The sequence below is a fragment of the Peromyscus leucopus genome, chromosome 9, assembly GCF_004664715.2.
Source record: "Peromyscus leucopus breed LL Stock chromosome 9, UCI_PerLeu_2.1, whole genome shotgun sequence".
Classification (NCBI taxonomy): Eukaryota; Metazoa; Chordata; class Mammalia; order Rodentia; family Cricetidae; genus Peromyscus; species Peromyscus leucopus.
The window spans coordinates 105,246,232-105,267,176 of NC_051070.1; the positions used below are offsets into that span (position 1 = coordinate 105,246,232).

Sequence of the window (20,945 nt, forward strand, 5' to 3'; positions counted from 1 at the left end):
ATGATTTTGTTGTTTTTTTAACAGCTGAATAATATTCTATTGTATAAATGTACCACATTTGTTTATCCATTCTTCAATTAAGGGACATCTAGGTTGTTTCCAGGTTCTGGCTGTTAAGAATAAAGCTGCTATGAACATACTTGAGCAAATGTCCTTGTGGTATGGTGGAGTGTTCTTTGGGTAAATGCCCAGGAATGTTACAGCTGGATCTTGAGGTAGATCAGTTCCCAATTTTCTGAGAAACTACTATATTGATTTCCAAAGTGGCTGTACAAGTTTGCACTCCCACCAGCAGTGGAGGAGTGTTCCACTTGTTCCACATCCTCACCAGCATGAGTTGTCACTTGTGTTTTTGATCTTAGCCATTCTGACAGGTATAAGATAGGATCTTGAAGTCGTTTTGATTTATATTTCCTTGATGGCTAAGGATGTTGAACATTTCTTTGGTTTTTGGTCATTTGAGATTCCTCTGTTGAGAATTCTTTTTAGATCTGTACACCATTTTTAGTTGGATTATTTGGTTTGTTGATTGTTCTGTAGTAAGCTTATATTGGATGGAATATCCTAGCACGAATTACACTTCTGGTTGGGAGTGGTAGCATACACTTTTAATCCCAGAACTCAAAGGCAGAGGCAGGTGGATCTCTGTGAGGTCAAGCCAGCCTGGTCTATATAGTGGGTTCCAAGACAACCAGGGCTGCATAGTGAGACTCTGTCTAAAAAACAAAAACAACAACAATAAAACCAAACAAAGAGTTTACATTTCTGTGCTAAAGAGCAAAATTTATTATATGTCATTTGAAAAAATTATTGCAGATAATTTCTTCTCTGCTATATGAATGCTGTGATTATAAATGTATGCTACCACATCACTATGGGCCACATATTATTTGCTATGTTGTTGTTGTTTAGGGGACAAGGTATTTTTTTATACCATAGCCCAGGCTGGCCTCACACTCATGGCAGTCCTCCTCTGTCAGCCTCCCAAGGACTGGGATTACAGGTGTGGACCACCCAAGTCTGGGTTCCACCACACACATTTGTTCTCGGTGGTGAAATTGATGCTTCATTTTGTTGCTATATTAGGATTTTAGAACCTTGAGTCTTACTGCCTTCCTAAATAAGTGAATACTGGAGAAGTTACATACCTTATAAAGATCATTCACCTATGTAAATTAGGAAGGCTCACAGTAGACCAGAATATTTCTCTTCATTTGAAGCCTGGTGGATTTCTTCCCTTTTTATACCCTACCATTCTTCCCCCATCTTTTACAGTTGATGTTTTTAGAATGAATGAGGCTTTTTCCATTTTGTAACCATTTGGAGGATAATCAGAAGCTTTGCCATTGTGTTAGCAGTACTTCTTTCTGAAAAGATGTCATGGTGAGAGGCTGAGGGATACATAACTATACAAACCTTTGAAGGATATTCCTTCTCAGTATTTGTTTCTATTAGCAAATACTCAGAGATAAATTTCTTTCCTGAATATTAAGTATAAGAAATTTAAGGTCGCCGGTTGCTGGTGGTGCACACCTTTAATATTACTCAGCACTCAGGAGGCAGAGCCAGGCAGATCTCTGTGAGTTCGAGGCCAGCCTGGTCTACAGAGCAAGATCCAGGACAGGCACCAAAACAACACAGAGAAACCCTGTCTCGAGAAAGCAAAAAGAAAAGGAAAAGAAAAAAAAAAAGTAAAAAAAAGAAAGAAGGTCATTAGCTGGGCGGTGGTGGCTAATGCCTTTAATCCCAGCACTCGGGAGGCAGAGCCAGGCGGATCTCTGTGAGTTCGAGGCCAGCCTGGACTACCAAGTGAGTTCCAGGAAAAGACTCAAAGCTACACAGAGAAACCCTGTCTCGAAAAAGAAAACCAAACCAAAACAAACAAACAAACAAAAAAGATAGAAATTTAAGGTCATTTAAATTCAAGTTATGGTCAGGCAGTGATGGTGCATGACTTTATTTAATTCCAACACTGGGGAAGTAGAGGCAGGCAGATCCCTGACTTGGAAGCCAGCTTGATCTACAGAGTGACTTCTAGGACATCCTGGGCTACATAGAGAAATCCTATCTTGAAAAGCAAACAGACAAGCAAAAAAATAAAAATGAAATAAAATTCAAGTTATGGAATCTCTAGCTCTTACATTCTGCTTTCTTGTTGTCAATGTGTATATATGTGTTATTTTTCTCATTTTAATAGTTTATCAGTATTGTTAAATTTAAAGTTGAGTTTACAGTACTGAACCACTTCATTTTTATAGTGAATCCATACTTCTCTAATCGTTTTGGCTCTCCCATTCTTCCTTTTGGAAGTGGTTTTGCCTGAAAAATTCAGTGCCATGTATGTTGTTACCTGTCATTTGAGGCCATAATGCAAGGTCCTGGTTTTATTACACAAGTCCTCAGCAACTTTTACTTTCTGATAACATGGTCTGGATTCAAACCACATACCCTGGCATGAAAGGTAGATAACAGGATTTGTTTCATGTTTTCACAGTTCCTTACTTAGGCAATTAGACTTCTCTGCAAGGTGCTTAGGGAACTCCCTTTTCACAGAAGCATTTAAAAAGAATTAAAAAAAAAAACATCTATTTACAGGTTTCAAACCAAAAAATCAGAGATGGAATCCCCCTCCCACTCCCACCCCCTGAAATCATTGGAAATTTTCTCAGCCTTTCCTGAAACTTCTTCCCATAGTAAATTATAACTGTCACACACAGCAGGCTGGAGAGCCCATTACATGGGTATCACAAATAGGGAGGGGCAGATTCCTCAGTGTTGGCCCCTCTGTACTCCTTAGTGCCATAGACTCACGGGTCAGATTTTCAAAGGACACTTCAGATTCCAGACTTGGAAAATTAGAGGCTTCCTGCTCTCGGAACTCAGATCAGAGCACGCTCTGGGCCTTGAAAACTAGTCCTCAGCAGCTAATATTGCAGACTTCTAGCTTAAGGCGTCAGACCCCTTGGGTCTTAACTCTTGGAAGCTTTCTGAACTCTGCAGCTACCTGGGATCCCTAGCTTAGCTCTTCATGCTTTCTCAGCACCTCAGGTGTCTGCAGTCCTTCAGAGTCTCAGTAGTCTGCCCTGGCCATGTAGAGCTCTTAGCTGCCTCCCAGCTCTTCATTTTGTTTTGGTTCAAAATGTAGGGCTAGCTTTTTTACTTTTCTTTTTTTAAGTCCTTTATGAATACCTCCATGATAAAGGAGTCTGGAGCAGTTGTGAGGACGAGGCCTCCTGAAGCTGGGTTGTAACTTCAGCAGTAGCAGCGGTTCCAGTGGTCCCTGCAGCTGGTGTGGAGTGTCCTCAGAGGAACCCCTGGAGTGTTCAGAACCGCTGCTCTGTCACAGTGACAGCACTGCTAGTTGTGAGAGAAAGGCCTGCTTATTTGACAGGTCCTCACTCATGGCAGCCAGGCACCAGGGAGGGGTCTGCCAGTTGTCAGTCAAATGGCCAGTTGACTGTTCCAGATAGTTAGCTTATTTAAAGAAAAATCAAAACACTAAAGGACACTTACAGTAGGGATCTGTCCTGAAATGAACATTCTCAAGAGTGTTTCCCAGTACTTAGCTCTTAGCCAGATACTTTTAGGGAGAGGATTCCTCTGCTCTGTCATCTGTTTGTCGACCGTCTCCATACACCCTGCCGTATCTGGTAGTGCTATGTACAGTAGTTTGTAAATTGGTGTTAGATGAAATTTATTTTACCATGTATTAACTGCATTTATTATGATAAGGAAACTCAGAAGCTTTCTTCATAGAAGACTGTAATTAAACAACTTTCCAAGAATGATTGTTTACAAATTTTGTTTTTTAATACAGGGCAGAATCTAGACAGTATGCTCCATGGCACTGGTATGAAATCAGACTTGGACCAGAAGAAGCCAGAAAATGGAGTGACTTTAGCACCAGAGGATACCTTGCCTTTCTTAAAGTGCTATTGCTCAGGACACTGCCCAGATGATGCTGTTAATAACACATGCATGTAAGTATTTGCTTCAGTCCTTAAGAGTCGGGGATGAAAAGTACACTTAGACAAGGTTTGTTTTTCCCCTTTATATTGGTAGCTTTCCAAAGAAAGGAAGGATTCTTGGCTTGAATATAGAAATATTATTATCTATCATTAAACAATTGATGATCATTAGTTATATCATGATGCATCTTATTTATTTGTTTTGATTTTTGACATGGTCTCTTTACATAGACCTGGCCATCTTGAACTCATGGAGATCCGCCTGCATCTGCCTACCTAATACTGGGATTAAAGGCTTGTGCCACCACATCTGGCTTATTTTTCTTTTCTTTCCTGACCTTTTTAAGCATGAGCTTAATGGTGCTCATTGTAGAAAATGTTTTCTGTTTTGTAGATTACCAAAAAGAAAACAAAAAGTTCACTCACTCTCCCTAGCCACTTGCATACATAGACAAGAATGGTGTTGTGATAGTTTTGTTATTTCTCTGTGGCTTCTAGTCCACATCTACTTTATATGACTTTTCATTTCCTGCTTAGTTTTATGTTAACCATTCAGTCCACTTATGGATGGTCATGTAACTTGAGTTCATATTTTTTAAACCTGTATGTATTGTGTGTGTGCATGAACTGTGTGTAAATGAACATGAAGAAATCAGAGACAACTTGCAGTAGTCTCTTCTCTCCTTCTACTGTATGGGTTCCAAGAATGGAGCCCAGATCGTCAGTCTAGACAGCAGGCACTTGTGCCTGCTCTGTCGTCCTGTGGCCTATAGTCTGTATCTTGGGGCACATTGAAGAATTGACTTTCTGAATCCTCCCTTCCAAAAAAAACTGCAATTCAATCTTATCAGTCAATTAATTGTCTTTTTGTTGTAGAAGTAATAATGAAAGCCAAGTTTTGTAGTTTCCTAACATTCTGTGCTCTTTGAATAGACTAGATACAATGCCTTGAACTTGGTCTGTGAAATTATATTAATTTTCCTTCCTACATTTGCTAAGGGAAAAACTCAAGGACACTGACATTAATATGTTTCTTTGAAATGAAGCTCTTCAGTCGGTCTCTCTGCTTTCCTATCACCTTCACTACAAAGTATCTTTCAGAATCTTACTCATCTGTTCTTCCTAAATGTACTTTCCTGTGTCATTAGGGTCTACTGACTTTCACAGAGAAGCATGTTTTCCTCTCTTATCATGTATGTATAGCATGTGATCATGAGTGTGACTAGCAGAGTAGTTACATAACAGTACACACATGGAGCACTTAATTAGTAGAACTCCTTTCCCACTTGACATTGAGTTCTCATTGGCCCTTTAGGCCTTAGTTCAAGCCTAGCACCTTTGATCTAGCTTAAATCTAAATTGACTTTGCTAATAAATCATGTGAGAATGCAATCTAAATGTTAAAAAAAAAAAAGGTACTGAAGGCCATATTCAATTCATGTATCTTCAGTTCTTTTGTATGTCTTTTTAAAATTTTATGTTGATTTATTTGGTGTGTATGTATGTTGTACATGTGTGCACACATCAGCTTGCCAGAATCAGTTCTTTCCTTCCACCATTTGGGTGCTGGAGATGAAACTCAGGTCTTCAGGCTTGGTGACAGTATCCTTAACACTGCGCCGTCTCTTGCCTTCTTTATCAGACAAAGTTTCTCTGTTTAGCTCAGGGTGACCTGAAATAAATGCAAGATCATCCTACTTTAGCCTCCTGAATGCTAGTATCCCAGAAGTGTACCACCATGCTCTGTTCTTCTAATATAAAATTGTATTTTTTTTCCTCTATTGTAGAACTAATGGGCATTGCTTTGCCATTATAGAAGAAGATGATCAGGGAGAAACCACATTAGCTTCTGGGTGCATGAAGTATGAAGGCTCTGATTTTCAATGCAAGGTGAGATCTAATTTGTAACCATGAAATAAAGAAGGGTAGAACTTCGTGAGCAGCATTGAGTCTCCTAGAAGAAGTGGACTGCTGCTCACACTACTGTGTGGTCACAAAAACAGATTTGCTGAAGAAAGCCTGGCTTGTTAAGTAATAGGATCTTACTAATTGAAATTCTAGATTGCTTTACTTTAAGAAAGTTTTTAATCATCACAGATGGTGGTTAATGCAAAAAAATGATAGTCACATTTATTTCTGGATTGTAAGGTTTACTGAAAAGACTGTAAGACAATGGATAGTAACCTTTTTTTCCCTAAGACAGCAATATTAAATCCTTGTTTCGGTATGTGGTGATTTGAATAAAATGTCCTCCATAGTCTCAGACATTTGAATACTTGATCCCCCATTGTTTGTACTGTTTGGGAGGGTGTAGGGCATGTGACCTTGTTGAAGAAAGTATGTCACTGGAGGCAGGCTTTAAGAGTATAAAACCTCATCTCTGTGAGTTTGAGGCCAGCCTACTCTAAAGAGTGAGTTCCAGGACAGCCAGGATTACACAGAGAAACCCTGACTTGAAAAACAAAAAGGAGTATAAAATCTCACCTCTCTGCTGTCTGCTTACCATTCGAGATGTGGCCCTTAGCGTGTGCTCCTGGTGCCATGCCTTTCCTAACTCTCAACTCTCTACATCCACTAACCCAGATGAGCTCTCACTCTGTAAGTTGCTTTGGTCATGGACTTTGATCACAGACGTAGAAGAACTAATGCAAAGTTTCTGTGCAGCTACTTCACAAGAGCAGCAGCAGAGAGGATTCCTCCAGATTTTTTTAAGTTGTTATGTGTAGATTTCTTAAGAGATCCTGCCAGTGGTTTTGAAAAACAGCTCTGTATAGAACAGTATGGATGTCAGCTCTGTCAGCAATTAGTCCTTCAGAACTGACGGGTTTCATAGAAACTCAGTGTTAGGTTTATACTTGAAGTCACTGGTCCAGTGGCTGAGATTCTTCCTGTTTCTGACTCTCTGGTTGTACAGACAGACCTGATTTCTCCTTATAGCCATAGCCTCTTAGCATGCAGGCAGAATTGCTTCCATACGACTTCCTGCGCACATCCTTGAAAAACAGCAGCTCACAGTGTCGCCTGCACCTCCTGTAGTCAGTTCTCTTTTTCACATGTGCTTTGGCAGTTGTGCTGTAGTCTCCAGACATTGAACTTGGCCAGCCAAACCCTCGTGTCTTTGACTCACGCTGCCTTCGTGCCACACCTCCTCCACTCCTCACTAGTGATGTTGGTCCTTTGATACAAGTAGATGGGGATTCAGCGGTTTTGTTGCTTATCCTGTATTTGCCTGTGTCAGATTGTAACATTAAGATCTGAGAGGATTTGTTTCTTCCAGTTGTATGCCATCAAGATGTTATCAAACCTGTATGCCTTTTTAAACCACTTTTGAGGAGCAGTGGTTACAAAGCTCTTAGCTAAAACAGCATTAACAAGTATCTTGTGGACTTCTAGACTAAGTTGACCCAAATTTAGTATAAATTAGTTCTCAAGCCTAACTATCTGTCCAAACTCATGTGCTTCCTCTTAAGGGCAGTGAAATTTTATATCAATGAAATGACATAGTAAGGGCTTAGTAAATGTTAGCATTTACCACATCGTGAGCAGTATCAGGCTGTAGCATATCCCTAGGTGTGCACAGACTGTCACACGGTAGTATCTCGGACATAGTGTTAAGATGCTACACTTGATTAGTTTCTTTGTTAAGTACTCTTCCTAACAGAGCTTCTCAAGCCCCTTTTCTTCTTCCCTTCACAATGACCGTTCTAGTTAACAAATCCCAGACCTGGCACGTCAGAATCTGAAAATTCTACATAGTGCTGTGCTTAGACATGAAATCACCAGCGAAAGGGACCTGGGCATATCAAATATGTTGGCATGTTAGGTGGCTGTCAGGTTTTTTGTTTGGAGTCTGCATTAGTTTAGAGAGTGTGCTCCATAGCTTATATGTTGAAATCAGAGGACACATGTTGAATCATGTCTCCTTCCCCCGTGTGGGTGTCAGGCATCTAACTCAGGTTGTCAGGCTTAGCTATTTGTTTTTTAACCTCTTGCTTTAAATTAAATCACTAATTATCAAAGGGAGGAAGACAAGAAAAATAGTAATGAAGTTAATGCTAAAAACTATAATAGCAATGAGTGATATTATCAAATGAATTGAGTGCCAAGTTTTCAAATCCTGTTTACCCTATCAAGAAATGCATTTTCTTATGTTAATGTTATATTAAAGGCCTAACTGTGATATAGCAATAGTAAATTAGCCTTAATGTATAAAAATAGTCAAATAAAATTTAAATACACTTATTTTGATGTGGTGAATTACTTGTTAAAAATATGTTGATGCATAATTAGTGTGGGAATGAGTTCCAGTATAAAATTTCTAGTTGTTAGGGGTGGAAAGATATAGCTCAGAGGTTAAGAGCACTGGCTGCTCTTCCAACAGTCCTGAGTTCAATTCCCAGCAACCACGTGGTGGCTCACAACCATCTATAATGAGATCTGGTGCCCTCTTCTGGCATGCAGGCAGAATACTGTATACAAAATAAATGGATTCTTTAAAAAATTATAGTTGTTAAAAGAAGCATTTATTCATTTATATGTTTAAGGTCTGATAATTATCTGGAAGTGATGGCACCCACCTTTAATCCTAGCACTTAGGCAGAGACAGGTGGATCTCTGAGTTTGAGGCCCTCCAGTGTTACATAGTGAGATCCTGCCTCGAGAAAGAAAATAAAAAAGACAATTGGTATCAAATTGCTATGTTTATTTTCTATTTAGTATACCAAGGAATGATGTATTAATACATTCTTGGCTGTGCGTAAATTTATGGTGAAAACTTTAGCTGCCATCCTAAAATACGGGAGTGTATATGATTTTAAATTTTTACTTAAGCTGGCTTTGGTGGCACATGCCATTAATCCCAGCACTCAGGAGACAAGATCTCTGAGTTTGAAGCCAGCCTCTTCTACATTGTAAGTTCCAGGCAGGCAGGTAGGGAGGAAGGGGAGAAAGGGAAGGAAGGAAGGAAAAACACACCTGAAAAGTAAAATCTTACTTAAGGAGTTTAACAAGTACTTTTCTAGCTTCTCTATATTTTATAAGCATCACTTACCTTAGTTAGCGTTACTACTGCTTCAGTGAAACACCGTGGCCAAAAAGCAAGTTGGGGAGAAAAGGGTTTATATGGCTTATACTTCCACATTGTAGTTTGTCACTGAAGGAAGCCAGGACAGGAACCTGGAGCCAGGAGCTGATGCAGATACCATGGAAAGGTGCTGCTTACTGCCTTGCTTCCCCTGGTTTGCTCAGCCTGCTTTCTAATGAACCCAGAACCACCAGCCCAGGAATGGCACCACCGACCATGGGCTGCGCCCTGCTTCATCAATCACTAATTAAGGAAATGCCCCTGCAGGCTTGCCTTCAGCACAGGCTTATGGAGAAAATTGTTTTTTCTTTTTTCCGAGACAGGGTTTCTCTGTGTAGCTTTGTGCCTCGAACTCACAGAGATCTGCCTGCCTCTGCCTCCCGAGTGCTGGGATTAAAGCTGTGAGCCACCACCGCCCAGCCTGGAGAAATTTTCTTAATTGAGGTTCTCTTCTCTCAGATGACCTTAGCTCGTATGAGGTTGACATAAGACATAAAACTGTCACTATATGTCATAAAACTAACAACACAGTCACTATCATGAACTACTCCTGATCCTCAGGGCTAGCCTCTTGATCTTACTCTTGACATCTTCTCAGTGCTAGGTATAGGTAAAAGCACGTGTAAATGATTAATTACTACATACTTCATGTTCTTGCTACCTCACTCTACTAGGATGGTTCTGTTGCCCTTGTTCTTGTCATTCGTGTGAGGAATTGTCTTCAGAACCCTCACCCTGTTCCTTGACTCAGCTTCAGTGCATTCTGAGTACTCTCTTCTGCCCAAACATACAGCGTTTACTTAAGCCAGACTCTTCCTTTTTATAGCTGCCAAATAAATTATTCTCTGGGATTTTAATTACTTTATTTTTTATGTGTATAGGTGTTTTGTCTGCATGTATGTCTGTGCACTGTATACATGCCTGGTACCCAATGTGGCCAGAAGAGGGTGTCAGATCCTCTGAAACTGGAGTTACAGACGGTTGTGAACAACCATGTGGGTACTAGGAATCGAACCTGAGTCCTGGAAGAGCATCCAGTGGTCTTAACTGCTGAGGCATATCTCCAGGCTCCCCTCCCTTTCAGTCCTCTAAGATTTTTTATTCCCTACCTTAGTCTACAAATAGTAAAGGGAGTTGGGTGGAAAATGGGGAATGGGAAGGCAAAGATGTGTCCCGCATTCCGAAATCTAGATACTGCCTTTTTTTGTTGTAACCTGTGTAAGAAGGATGGTTCTTACACATGTCTGCTGCTGGTTGCTTATTTGTGGTAACAGCTCAAATCAGCTCTTGAAGGGCTGGCTGCCCAAGGGGTTTTTTTGGCTTAGTCAAGACTCTCGCCTGGAATTCATGTCATACTCACCAGAGGAAGAAGAAATCAATTTATTGAATATTTTCTACTTACATTTAGTTTGTAACGAATTTGGTACATTCCTTCTTGTTGCCTCATGGTTATTCTGTAAGGCAAAACTGTTTAATCCAGTGATTTCCAGAGGAAACTAAAGAGAAGTTAGCTACTGAAGGTTATAAAGTGAGTAACTACAAAGCTAGGTAGAGTTTATGCTGATTCTTTCTTTCTTATTTTTATTATACCATGCTGCCTTCTGTCTGTTGGGAAAACTCTGTTTCCTTTAAATGAAGTCATAGGATGTGTGGCTGTCTAGTTTCCCACTCACTGTGCAGAATCTCACAAGGTAGACCTGTCCTTGCAGTTCACACTTGGAAGTGTCCCCTCTTCCTCGCTCTCCAGTTAGAAGCTGTGCCCTCATGGCTTTGGAACGTTGGTGCAGTCTGCTTTCCTTCTGGTAGTCGTCCTTGACAGAGAAGACAGAGACAAAAGAGGAATTGAAGATTGGTCTTCATCTTCCATTATGTGTGATTAGTGGGCAATAGTCCATGGTTTAGAGATCTTTCTCCCAGGATTGCCAAAGATGTCTTTGTTTGTTTACAGTCACTTTATCTTCTGCAAAGCTGTCCTCCTTCCACATTCCGGGGACTCAGTGCTTGGCACTTCATTGATTCATCTTCAGTTATACAGTCTTTCTTTCCTTCATGCTAATTTTCTCTAGAGACGGGATCATTTCAAAGTTTGCAGTATAAACCCTATCATATCTCTTTTCTCTTTATGATAACTTCAAAGGAAAAATTATCTTAAAATCAGTTGAAATGTAGAATTTATTCATTTGGAAATTTTTTTCTTAAAAATATATACATATATTTGAAAATTTCTGAATGTTGTGGACTGTCTTCCCAGATGGGATTTCAAGCCATAGACTCTTGGTCACCTTTTTAAAAGTAACACCTGATTATACTGAGGCATTTCCCTTCTGACCATCTGATATTTAAGAATAACATAGTTAATTTCTGCTTACATTCTTGCTACCTTCGTAATAATGGACAGGCTCTTTCTATTCCTATTGGTTCAGAGTGGCATTTCACCTGGGCAGCACTGGAATGTCAACACGTAGTCCCTGACATCTGCTTCCATGACTGAAGCTTTTGCACTTGTTTTCCGAAGTTTAGGACATACTTTCTACCTGGTTGGTGTCCATAACCACCTCCCTTAGCCAGCACCCTACCCCAAATTGATGAGAATACCCTCTGCTTTGTAGTTGGATCTTTTTTTTTTGGTTTTTCGAGACAGGGTTTCTCTGTGTAGCTTTGCGCCTTTCCTGGAACTCGCTTTGGAGACCAGGCTGGCCTCGAACTCACAGAGATCCGCCTGCCTCTGCCTCCCGAGTGCTGGGATTAAAGGCGTGCGCCACCACTGCCCAGCTCTGTAGTTTTACCTTTAAAAAATGTGGGAATGTTTATCTGCTAGAAAACATAGTATTTTATTGGAATCATAAACTTGTCTGAAAAATACAATCACATTAGTAATAATAATAATAAGTAATGTTTTCTAGCAGATAATTACTTTTTAAAACGAAAAGCAGCTAGCTGAATGGTAATTTAAACATTCCCACATTTTTTAAAGGTAAAAATTACTAAAATTCTTTGTTCCCCTATAATTTATAATCTAGTATCTTTATCCACCTATATGGTCTTAAGGAAAATTGTCTCACAATCTTATTTTCACACACAAAAAATTAAATTTTCAGTAATATTTTTGTTGTTTTGCTTTTCAAGACAGGGTTTCTCTGTGTAACAGCCCTGACAGTCCTGGAACTCGATGTGTAGACCAGGCTGGCCCAAAACTCACAGAGATTTACCTGCCTCTGCCTTCCGCCTTCCGAGTCCCCAAGTGCTGGAATTAAGGGTATGAGCAACCATGCCTGGCTAATTTTTTTTTTTTTAATGTAAGGTTTGGAGATTCTTTTCTCTGAGTGAATTATAAATTATATTTACCAATATTAAACTATCCATACTCAAATTTAATATGTCAAGTCCTTTAATTTTACCTTTACTTTTCTTGAAGGATTCACCAAAAGCACAGCTACGCAGGACAATAGAATGTTGTCGGACCAATCTGTGCAACCAGTATCTGCAGCCTACACTGCCCCCTGTGGTTATAGGTAGGTCAGCCCAGAGAAGTCGGGCATGATCCTCCTGACTTCTTTGTCTTGAACAATAACGGAGCTACCCAGAACTCAGTGTTGTAAGCCGTTCTCTCCCTTTGTAAGATGCAGCAGAAAAATACTATACTTGCTTCATTGCTGACTTCCCTTCTCAGGTCCGTTCTTTGATGGCAGCATCCGATGGCTGGTTGTGCTCACTTCCATGGCTGTCTGTATAATCGCTATGATCATCTTCTCCAGCTGCTTTTGTTACAAGTAAGAACATACTGTTTTATATAAAATACCTTGTTAATTATTGTATATTGGCAATCGTTTTTTCTTTGTTTTATTTCTAAGCTAACAGGTAAAAAACACTGACTGTTGTATGCAATTCAGAATCATTAATTTATATTCTCTGGTTACAGCTTTTCAACTGTGTTATGACTTTTCTAGAAGGAAAGATGAACTTGAATTAATTTTTTTGGATACTACTTCATTCTTTTATGTTCAAGGATACTCATGGCTTTCTTGTTTGTAGAATAGTGAGCTTTGTTATGTCTGAATTTTTAAACCAGATTCCTAGATAATGTAACTGTCTTATTTAAAAATTTGGGGAATTATCTGTGAAACAGGTTTGTAATCCCAGAAATAAATCTGTATATAAAGAATTTTACAGTATGATGAAGCTTTCAAATTTAAGAATCTGGAGGAAGGGGGCTGGGGTGTAGCTCAGTGGTAGAGCACTTGCCTAACACACAGAAGGGCCTGGGTTCTAGCTGCAGCAATGTGGTATGAATAAAATGTTTTAAAAGAAGAAACGATAATTCAGTCAGTAGATTTGATACTAGGTTGCTATATAGAAAAAATTAAATTGGGACTATTCCCTACACTGAAATAAATTTGAACCAGATTAAACTAGAACTATATATTCATATGCATAGTTTGGAAAATCTTTCTGAGTCTACCTCAGCTTGAAAGCAAGCAAGGAAGTAGTAAATACAATGTAAAGGTAGCGTTAACTGCATAAAAACAAAAGTGTGTAGCAAAGAAACCTACAGGAGGGTGGAAGATGGAACAGATGAGAACTATTGGCAGCTAATATTTACTGCAAGTGATTGCTTTACACTCTAAAAAGAGCTACAAATCAAAAAGTATAGTTCAGCAAAGAAGAGACAAAAATAGATACAATTTTTAAAGAAATATGCGTGGCTTTCTGGAGTTTTTGTTTTTTGAAATAGTCTCATGATGGCTGGCTTTGAACTTGCTGTGTAGACTAGGTTGGTCTGGAACTCATGGAGATCCACCTGCCTTTGCCTCTCAAGTGTTAGAATTAAAGATGCACCCCTTCATTCTCAGCTCTATGACTCTTTTAAAAAAGAAAATAACAAGAATATTCTTTGCTTGATGTGGTGACACACGCGTTTAATCCCAGCACTCAGAAGTCAGAGGCAGGCAGATCTCTGAGTTCCAGGACAGCCAGAGCTGTTACACAGAGAAACCCTGTCAAGAAAACAAACAAACAAACACAGAATATGAAGTATAATATGAAAATTACAAAATTTGAGGTATTTTCGTCTGCCATATGGCCAGATGAAATGAAACAAGACTGCGTGCGTGCGCGTGTGTGCATGCCATAGGTAGACATCAGTTAACTTTTTCCAGTCACTCTACACTGTAGTTTTTCAGACACTGTGTCAAAACCCTAGCCCCTTATTGGATGCAGTCTCTCTTGTTCAGTGCTGGACACAGCAGGCTAGCTGGCCAGTGAGACTCCTGGGATTCTTCTGTCTCTGCCTGCCATCTCCATGTCGGGACACTGGAATCACATACAGATACTGCATTGCCCAACTTTGTATGGTTTCTGAGGATTTGAACTCGGGTCCTCACACTTGCCTGGCAAGTGCTTTACATGTTGTTTCCTCAGCTCTGAAAGAATGTTGTGTGGGACATGATCCAGTACAGTTATAGTCAGAATCCCCAGTTGAGAGGAAGGGACAGGAAGAAAAATGTTTAAGAAATAGTGACCAGGGACTTTTCAAGTTTAAATGAAAACCAGAAACTCGTTCATCTAAAAAGTTTAGTAAACTCTTAAAGATACCAAATATGAAGAAAAATGATAATCATATTGTTCAAAATTAGTGATAAAGAGAAAATTTGTAATTTTTTTCTAATTTTTTTTATTTTTGTTTTATATGTATGGGTGTTCTGCCTTCGTGTACATCTGTGTACCACATGTGTGCAGTGTCCTTGGAGGCCAAAAGGGTTGTTAGCCACCAAGTGACTGCTGAGATTTAAACCCAGGTCCTCTGGAAGAGCAGCCCATGATCTTAACGGTCTTTCTAACACCAAAGAGAAAAATTTAAATGCAGCTGGGAAAGGGCAGATTATAGGCTGGGCTGTCCTAGAACTTGCTATGTAGACCTGGCTGGCCTTGAACTCATTGAGCTCAACCTGCCCATACCTCTCCAGTGCTGGGATTAAAGGCATATACAGTTTTAGCACAAAGATAAAAGTTATAGTTTTAAGAGTATGTGTATTTGTACATATAAGTGATAAGTAACTTTCTATGCTGAGTATCCTTTCATATTTTTTAAAGACATTGTCAAAATTTGTAATTGAAATACTTTTTACAGCTGTGATGCCATGTTACATGTGGGGCATTTTGGGGTTTTGTTTACCTTTGATTTGGGAATAGAGTCTTACCACATAGCCCAGGCTGGCCTTGAGTTCAGGATCCTCTTGCCTGACTCCCTAGTGCTACCACATCTGGCCCCTGGGGCGGGGGAGGGGCAGGTATGTGTGAATGTGTTGGTGTTTTTGAGACAAGGCTCGCTTCATAGTCCAGGCTTGGTTCTGTAGCCCAAGTTGCCTTAAACTCCCATTCCTTCTGCCCGCCCCCCCCCCAAATGCAGGGTTATTGATGTATGCCGCCACACTCTGCTGCGCTCTGTGTGTGTGTGTGTGTGTGTGTGTGTGTGTGTGTGTGTGTGTGTGTGTTCACTTGCTAATAGACTGTGGCCATCTCTTCATGTGTTTTGTTTGTTTGTTTTTTGTTATTTTTTAGTTTTTCGAGACAGGGTTTCTCTGTGTAGTTTTGGTGCCTGTCTTGGATCTCTCTCTCTCTGTAGACCAGGCTGGCCTTGAACTCCCAGAGATCTGCCTGGCTCTGCCTCCCGAGTGCTGGCATTAAAGGCGTATGCCAACACCGCCTGGCCATCTCTTCATGTTAGTGGGGCACACAGCATTCTACCTCATAAACTCCATTTCTAGTGGACTATAACAGAATTTTTTTCATGTGGTGAAGATTGATTAGGCTATGATTCTGCCTGAAGGAATGATGGTGTGGCAAGTCTTGAGGCTCAGAGTGTCACAGTGTTCCCATTTTAATGTAGGTTGTTTTCTACTTTCTTAAAGACATTACTGTAAGAGCATCTCAAGCAGAGGTCGTTACAACCGTGATTTGGAACAGGATGAAGCATTTATTCCGGTAGGAGAATCATTGAAAGACCTGATTGACCAGTCACAAAGCTCTGGTAGCGGATCTGGACTACCTTTATTGGTAAGCTAAAAGCCTTTTACAGATGTAAATGGTGTATTGATACAGATGTGATGTCACGGATAAGTGGGCATCTTAGTTACTGCAGATTAGGAAACAATAGACACATTTTTTCATGTAGTAATGAAAGATGAAATTGGTTAAAAATAAGAAATGTGAACCAAGGAAAATAGGATAAGCAAGATAAAGCCATAGTAAGAAAAAAGTAATACTTACATAAAAAGGTTAGAATAATAAAAGGTTAGGATATGAAGTCCTGTGTAAGTGCAAGGTAGCTACATAATTTGCTCTAAGCTCCCGCTCCCCCTTCCACTTTGGTGCTGGAGATTGAGCTAAGAACCTTGGGGATGCCAGGCAAACATTCTACTACTAAACTACATCCTCAGCACTTGGTTTTTGAGACAAGGTTGTCTTGTAGAATTCAAGCTACCCTTGAACTTGAGATCCTTCTGCCTCTGCTTCTGTTTCCTAAATGCTGTGGTTACAGGCATGAGCTACCATCCTCAGCTAGGTGTTGTAAGTATTTTAGTAACCAACTAAACAAAGAAACAAGTGTAAGGTTACTTGTATCTTTAAGGCTAAACTAATTGGCTGAGAGAAGTATAACATTTAGGTCTAAAGAAGGTTACAGATAATTCGGGTGGATGGGTGGATGGAGAACAGCATTCTGAGGGAACCCTCCTAATCACAATGCTACATTTTCAGGTAGTTTTTTTAACTATTTGATAGCATTAATTAAAAGTAAATACTTAATGACAATTTAAAAATTTATCTAAAGTAATCTGTGGTAGAATTGGAAAGGTGAGAGTAGAGGTATCTTTGTATGCAGATAGTGTGATTATGGAAAAAAATCCCAAGATTGGTACATGCAGGCCTGTTGCAACCAATGCTTGTCAGTTTGCAGAATACAAAGTCATTATTTCAGTTTTACTGATTTTATATATACTGGCAACATGTCTGGAAACTGAAAGTTAAGAAATAGTATCATAGCCGGGCGGTGGGGCACATGCTTTTAATCCCAGCGCTTGGGAGGCAGAGAGGCAGGTGGATCTCTGTGAGTTCAAGGCCAGCCTGGTCTACAGAGGGAGTTCCAAGAAAGGTGCAAAGCTACACAGAGAAACCCTGTCTCGGTGGGGAAAAAAAATATATCATTTAAAATAGTATCAAGAAGCATGAAATATTTTTGAAATAATCATTGCAAAATTTGTACATTGGAAATTATTGTTGAAATACTAATTATTCATGTTACTTATTCTTAAGAATTTTTAAAGTACATTGTTTTCTACTTTTTTAAAGAAATTACTGTAAGAGTATCTCAAGCAGAGGTTGTTAGAACCATGATTTGGAACAGGATGAAGCATTTATTCCAGTAGGAGAATCATTGAAATTAAATATTAATTCTTAAATATTCTTAAGACCTAAATAGATAGAGGTGTATAGCCTGTTTATGGATGAAGCATTTATTCCAGTAGGAGAATTGGTGAATTAAATATTAATTCTTAAATATTCTCAAGACCTAAATAGATGGAGGTGTATATAGCCTTTTATGAAGTGAAGGCAGCACTACTAGGATGTCAGGTTGCCTCACACTGAAAGGTTGTTTCATTTCAGTCCAAATAGAAATCAGAGTAAACTTTTACAGAAATGGATGAACAGAATTATAAAAATACAGAGGACTAGATGAGCTGAGTTGTTAGAAAAGAATGCAGGACTAACCACATGGCTTCTGAACTTACTTTTAGAGCTGCACTAGTTAGTATAGTATATTTGGTGGGACAGAGCACAGCCTAGAAAGGGACACGTATACAAGAGTGTATGTGCATGGGTGTTTTTGCCTGCATGTATATCTGTGAACCATTTATGTGCCTGGTACTCAAAGAGGCCAAAAGAGGGTGTCTGATCCCCTGAAGCTAGAGTTACAGATTGTTGTGAGCTACCCTTAGGTGCTGGGAATTGAACCCAAACCCTTTAGAAGAGCAGCCAGTGCTCTTAACCAGTGAGACATCTCTCCGACCCAATCAGTTGATTTTACTGTTTGTTGTTATTGGGGGCGCTGTCTATGTAGACCTGGCTGATCATGAATTCAGAGAGATCAGCTTGCCTATGCCTGGGAGTGCTGGGATCAAAGATTGTGCCATTGATCATTGATTTTTTTTTATTTTTATTTTCATTTATTTTTATTATTTTGGCTTTTTGAGATGGGGTTTCTCTGTGTAGTCCTGGCTGTCCTGGAACTCCCTCTGTAGACCAGGCTGGCCTTGAACTCACAAAGATCCACCTGCCTCTGTCTCCTGAGTGCTGGCTTGCAGCACCACCACCAGGTGCCCTCAATGATTTTTAAAAGATTTTGTTATAAAAGGTTACATGAGGCCATTATTTGTTTAAAGTACTGAAGTATTTCAGTGTTGAATAACTTGTCTGTTAAACAAATGATGCAGAGAAGAAAACCTCAGGTGTCCATTTGCTACAAAGTGAATGTGTTCCTGTACCTCACTCAGTATACAAAATTAAGTTGAAATGGAGGGTAGATATAAATATAAAAGTTGAACTAGAAAAACCTCCAAAAGAATTTTTTAAACTAATCATTGTGAGTTCAAGGACAGCCAGGGCTGCATAGGAAACCCTGTTCCAAAAACCAAAAGCAGCAACAACAAAAAAGGATGAGAATCAAAAGATGAATCAGGGGCTAAGTAGATCTGATAAATATACAGACAATACAAAGAACTTGAACAGCTCCATAACAAGACAGCTCAAATTTTTTTCAGTGGACCAAAGATTTGAACAGATACTTCCCTAAGATTAAGAATGACAGATAGGGGCTGGAGAGATAGCTCAGAGGTTAAGAGCACCGACTGCTCTTCCAGAGATCCTGAGTTCAATTCCCAGCAACCACATAGTGGCTCAAACCATCAATAATGAGATCTGGTGCCCTCTTCTGGCCGGCAGGCATACATGTAGGCAGAACATTGTATACATAATAAATAAATAAATCTTAAAAAAAAAAAAGAATGACAGATAAACAAACACATCTGCAATGTGTGTTTGTTAATGTGCAGGTTAAATTGACCAGGGTAATGCTGGGATATAGATTATCTTGAAATTTTATACATAGCTGATTAAATGCAAAATGATAAGGCATTTTAAAAAATAGTTGAGAGTTTACTAACAAGTTAAGTATATACTTTGTTTTAGCCTCAAACTCAGAGATATACTTGCCTCTGCCTCCCACATGCTGAGGGTGTATACAGTAAAACATTTCTGCTTTTTGGCCTAGAGAAATTAAAAGTGTGTTTACACAAAAGACCTAAAGGTGACTGTTCATAGCAAATATAGTCTAAGAAGTAAATTAGAAATAGCCTAAAAGCCCACCAAGTTGGCAAATGGATAAACAAATAACATACTCATCAGTGTGGAGAAACAAATCAGTAACAACAGAGATGAATTTCAAAGACATTTTATGCTGAGGGAAAAAAAAGCCAGATATAGAAAACTGTAAATAGTATGTCTATTTACATGACTCAGAAAAGGTAGTACTCCAGGAACAAAACAGGTAAGGAATGCCAGCACAGCCAGAAGGAGTTCATCACGAAAGGAGGAAACATTCCTAAGTCTTAAATGAGATTTTGGTAATTAGATGACTAGGCATTTATCAGTATTTACTGCTCAGTTTTCAAAATGTACACTTATTTTATATATAAATTATACTTGAATAATCCTAACTTTAAAAAATTACAGAAAGAGTCTATGCTAAGTGATTTATGATGTAAACCATTTCAGCTTTGCATAGCTCCAGCCTCAGATACACACTTCCAGCCAGAACATCATGTTCTTTTTCATTTAAAATTACTAGTAGTCTGAAAATGAAAGACACAGTATATATGTACTTCAGGTATTATTCCCAACTTCTACCTATGGCCTATGAGCCAGGAATAGAATTCAATCGAAGGTGTATAAAAAGACAAAATTGTAAATTGTAATTCGGACCGGTATAGCCAGTGAGTGAGTGAGTGAGTGAGTGAGTGAGTGAGAGAGAGAGAGAGAGAGAGAGGGAGAGAGAGTAAAGATGATAAAGTAAGACAAGCAGCACTATATAGAAAATTGGGACTGCAACAAGAGCCTCTAAGAGGAATAACTGAGTGAATTATAAGCACTGGGGAGGCAGAGGCAGGCAGATCTCTGAGTTTGAGGCCAGCCTGGTGTACATAGTGAGTTACAGCAAAGCCAGGGCTGTTACACAGAGAACCCTGTCTTGAAGAACAAACAAACAAGGGGCTGGAGAGATGGCTCAGAGGTTAAGAGCACTGACTGCTCTTCCAGAGGTCCTGAGTTCAGTTCCCAGCAACCACATGGTGGCTCACAACCACCTGTAATGAGATCTGGCGCCCTCTTCTGTACACATAATTAATTAATTAATAGCAAAAAGTTAGAATACAGCTTGAGGATTTGTTTGGAGGTTCTAGCAGGGGAGCAAAGCTATTTCTATAACCTTCACTGAAGACCATTCCTCCTCTCTCTGGGGACGTTTTGAGAGGGATCCACATGGAGTGTTGAGAGGGGAAGGGAATACCTGCCTGGTCATCCAGATCAGCTGAGTCAACCCTAGCAATCAACGGACCGATAGATGTCATAACCAGATCACTCTCGCATTCAAAAGATTCAGAAATGGTGCATGACTCCAAGGACATATTATCTTCCAGACACTACAGGACCAATACACATATGAACTCATAAACTATGGTAACATGCACAGCTTCAAACAAGACAAAATCCCAGCACTGAGAAGAGGAATTAGACACATAGTCCCACTTCCAACCAAAAAGGATCTGGGAGGAATTTGGGGAGGG

General features: G+C 39.5%; 1 protein-coding gene across 3 annotated transcripts in view; it reads left to right on the plus strand.

The window, feature by feature from the left end:
• Bmpr1a (bone morphogenetic protein receptor type 1A) overlaps positions 1-20,945 on the plus strand; it is a 110,600-nt gene that overhangs the window by 73,975 nt on the left and 15,680 nt on the right. For all 3 annotated transcript variants that reach the window (XM_037208704.1, XM_028878328.2, XM_028878329.2), the window contains 5 exons: positions 3,818-3,980; positions 5,756-5,858; positions 12,467-12,563; positions 12,722-12,821; positions 15,960-16,104. In XM_037208704.1, the coding sequence (XP_037064599.1) occupies positions 3,835-3,980; positions 5,756-5,858; positions 12,467-12,563; positions 12,722-12,821; positions 15,960-16,104 (591 nt within the window). In that variant the 5' untranslated portion in view covers positions 3,818-3,834. The remainder of the gene's footprint in view (positions 1-3,817; positions 3,981-5,755; positions 5,859-12,466; positions 12,564-12,721; positions 12,822-15,959; positions 16,105-20,945) is intronic.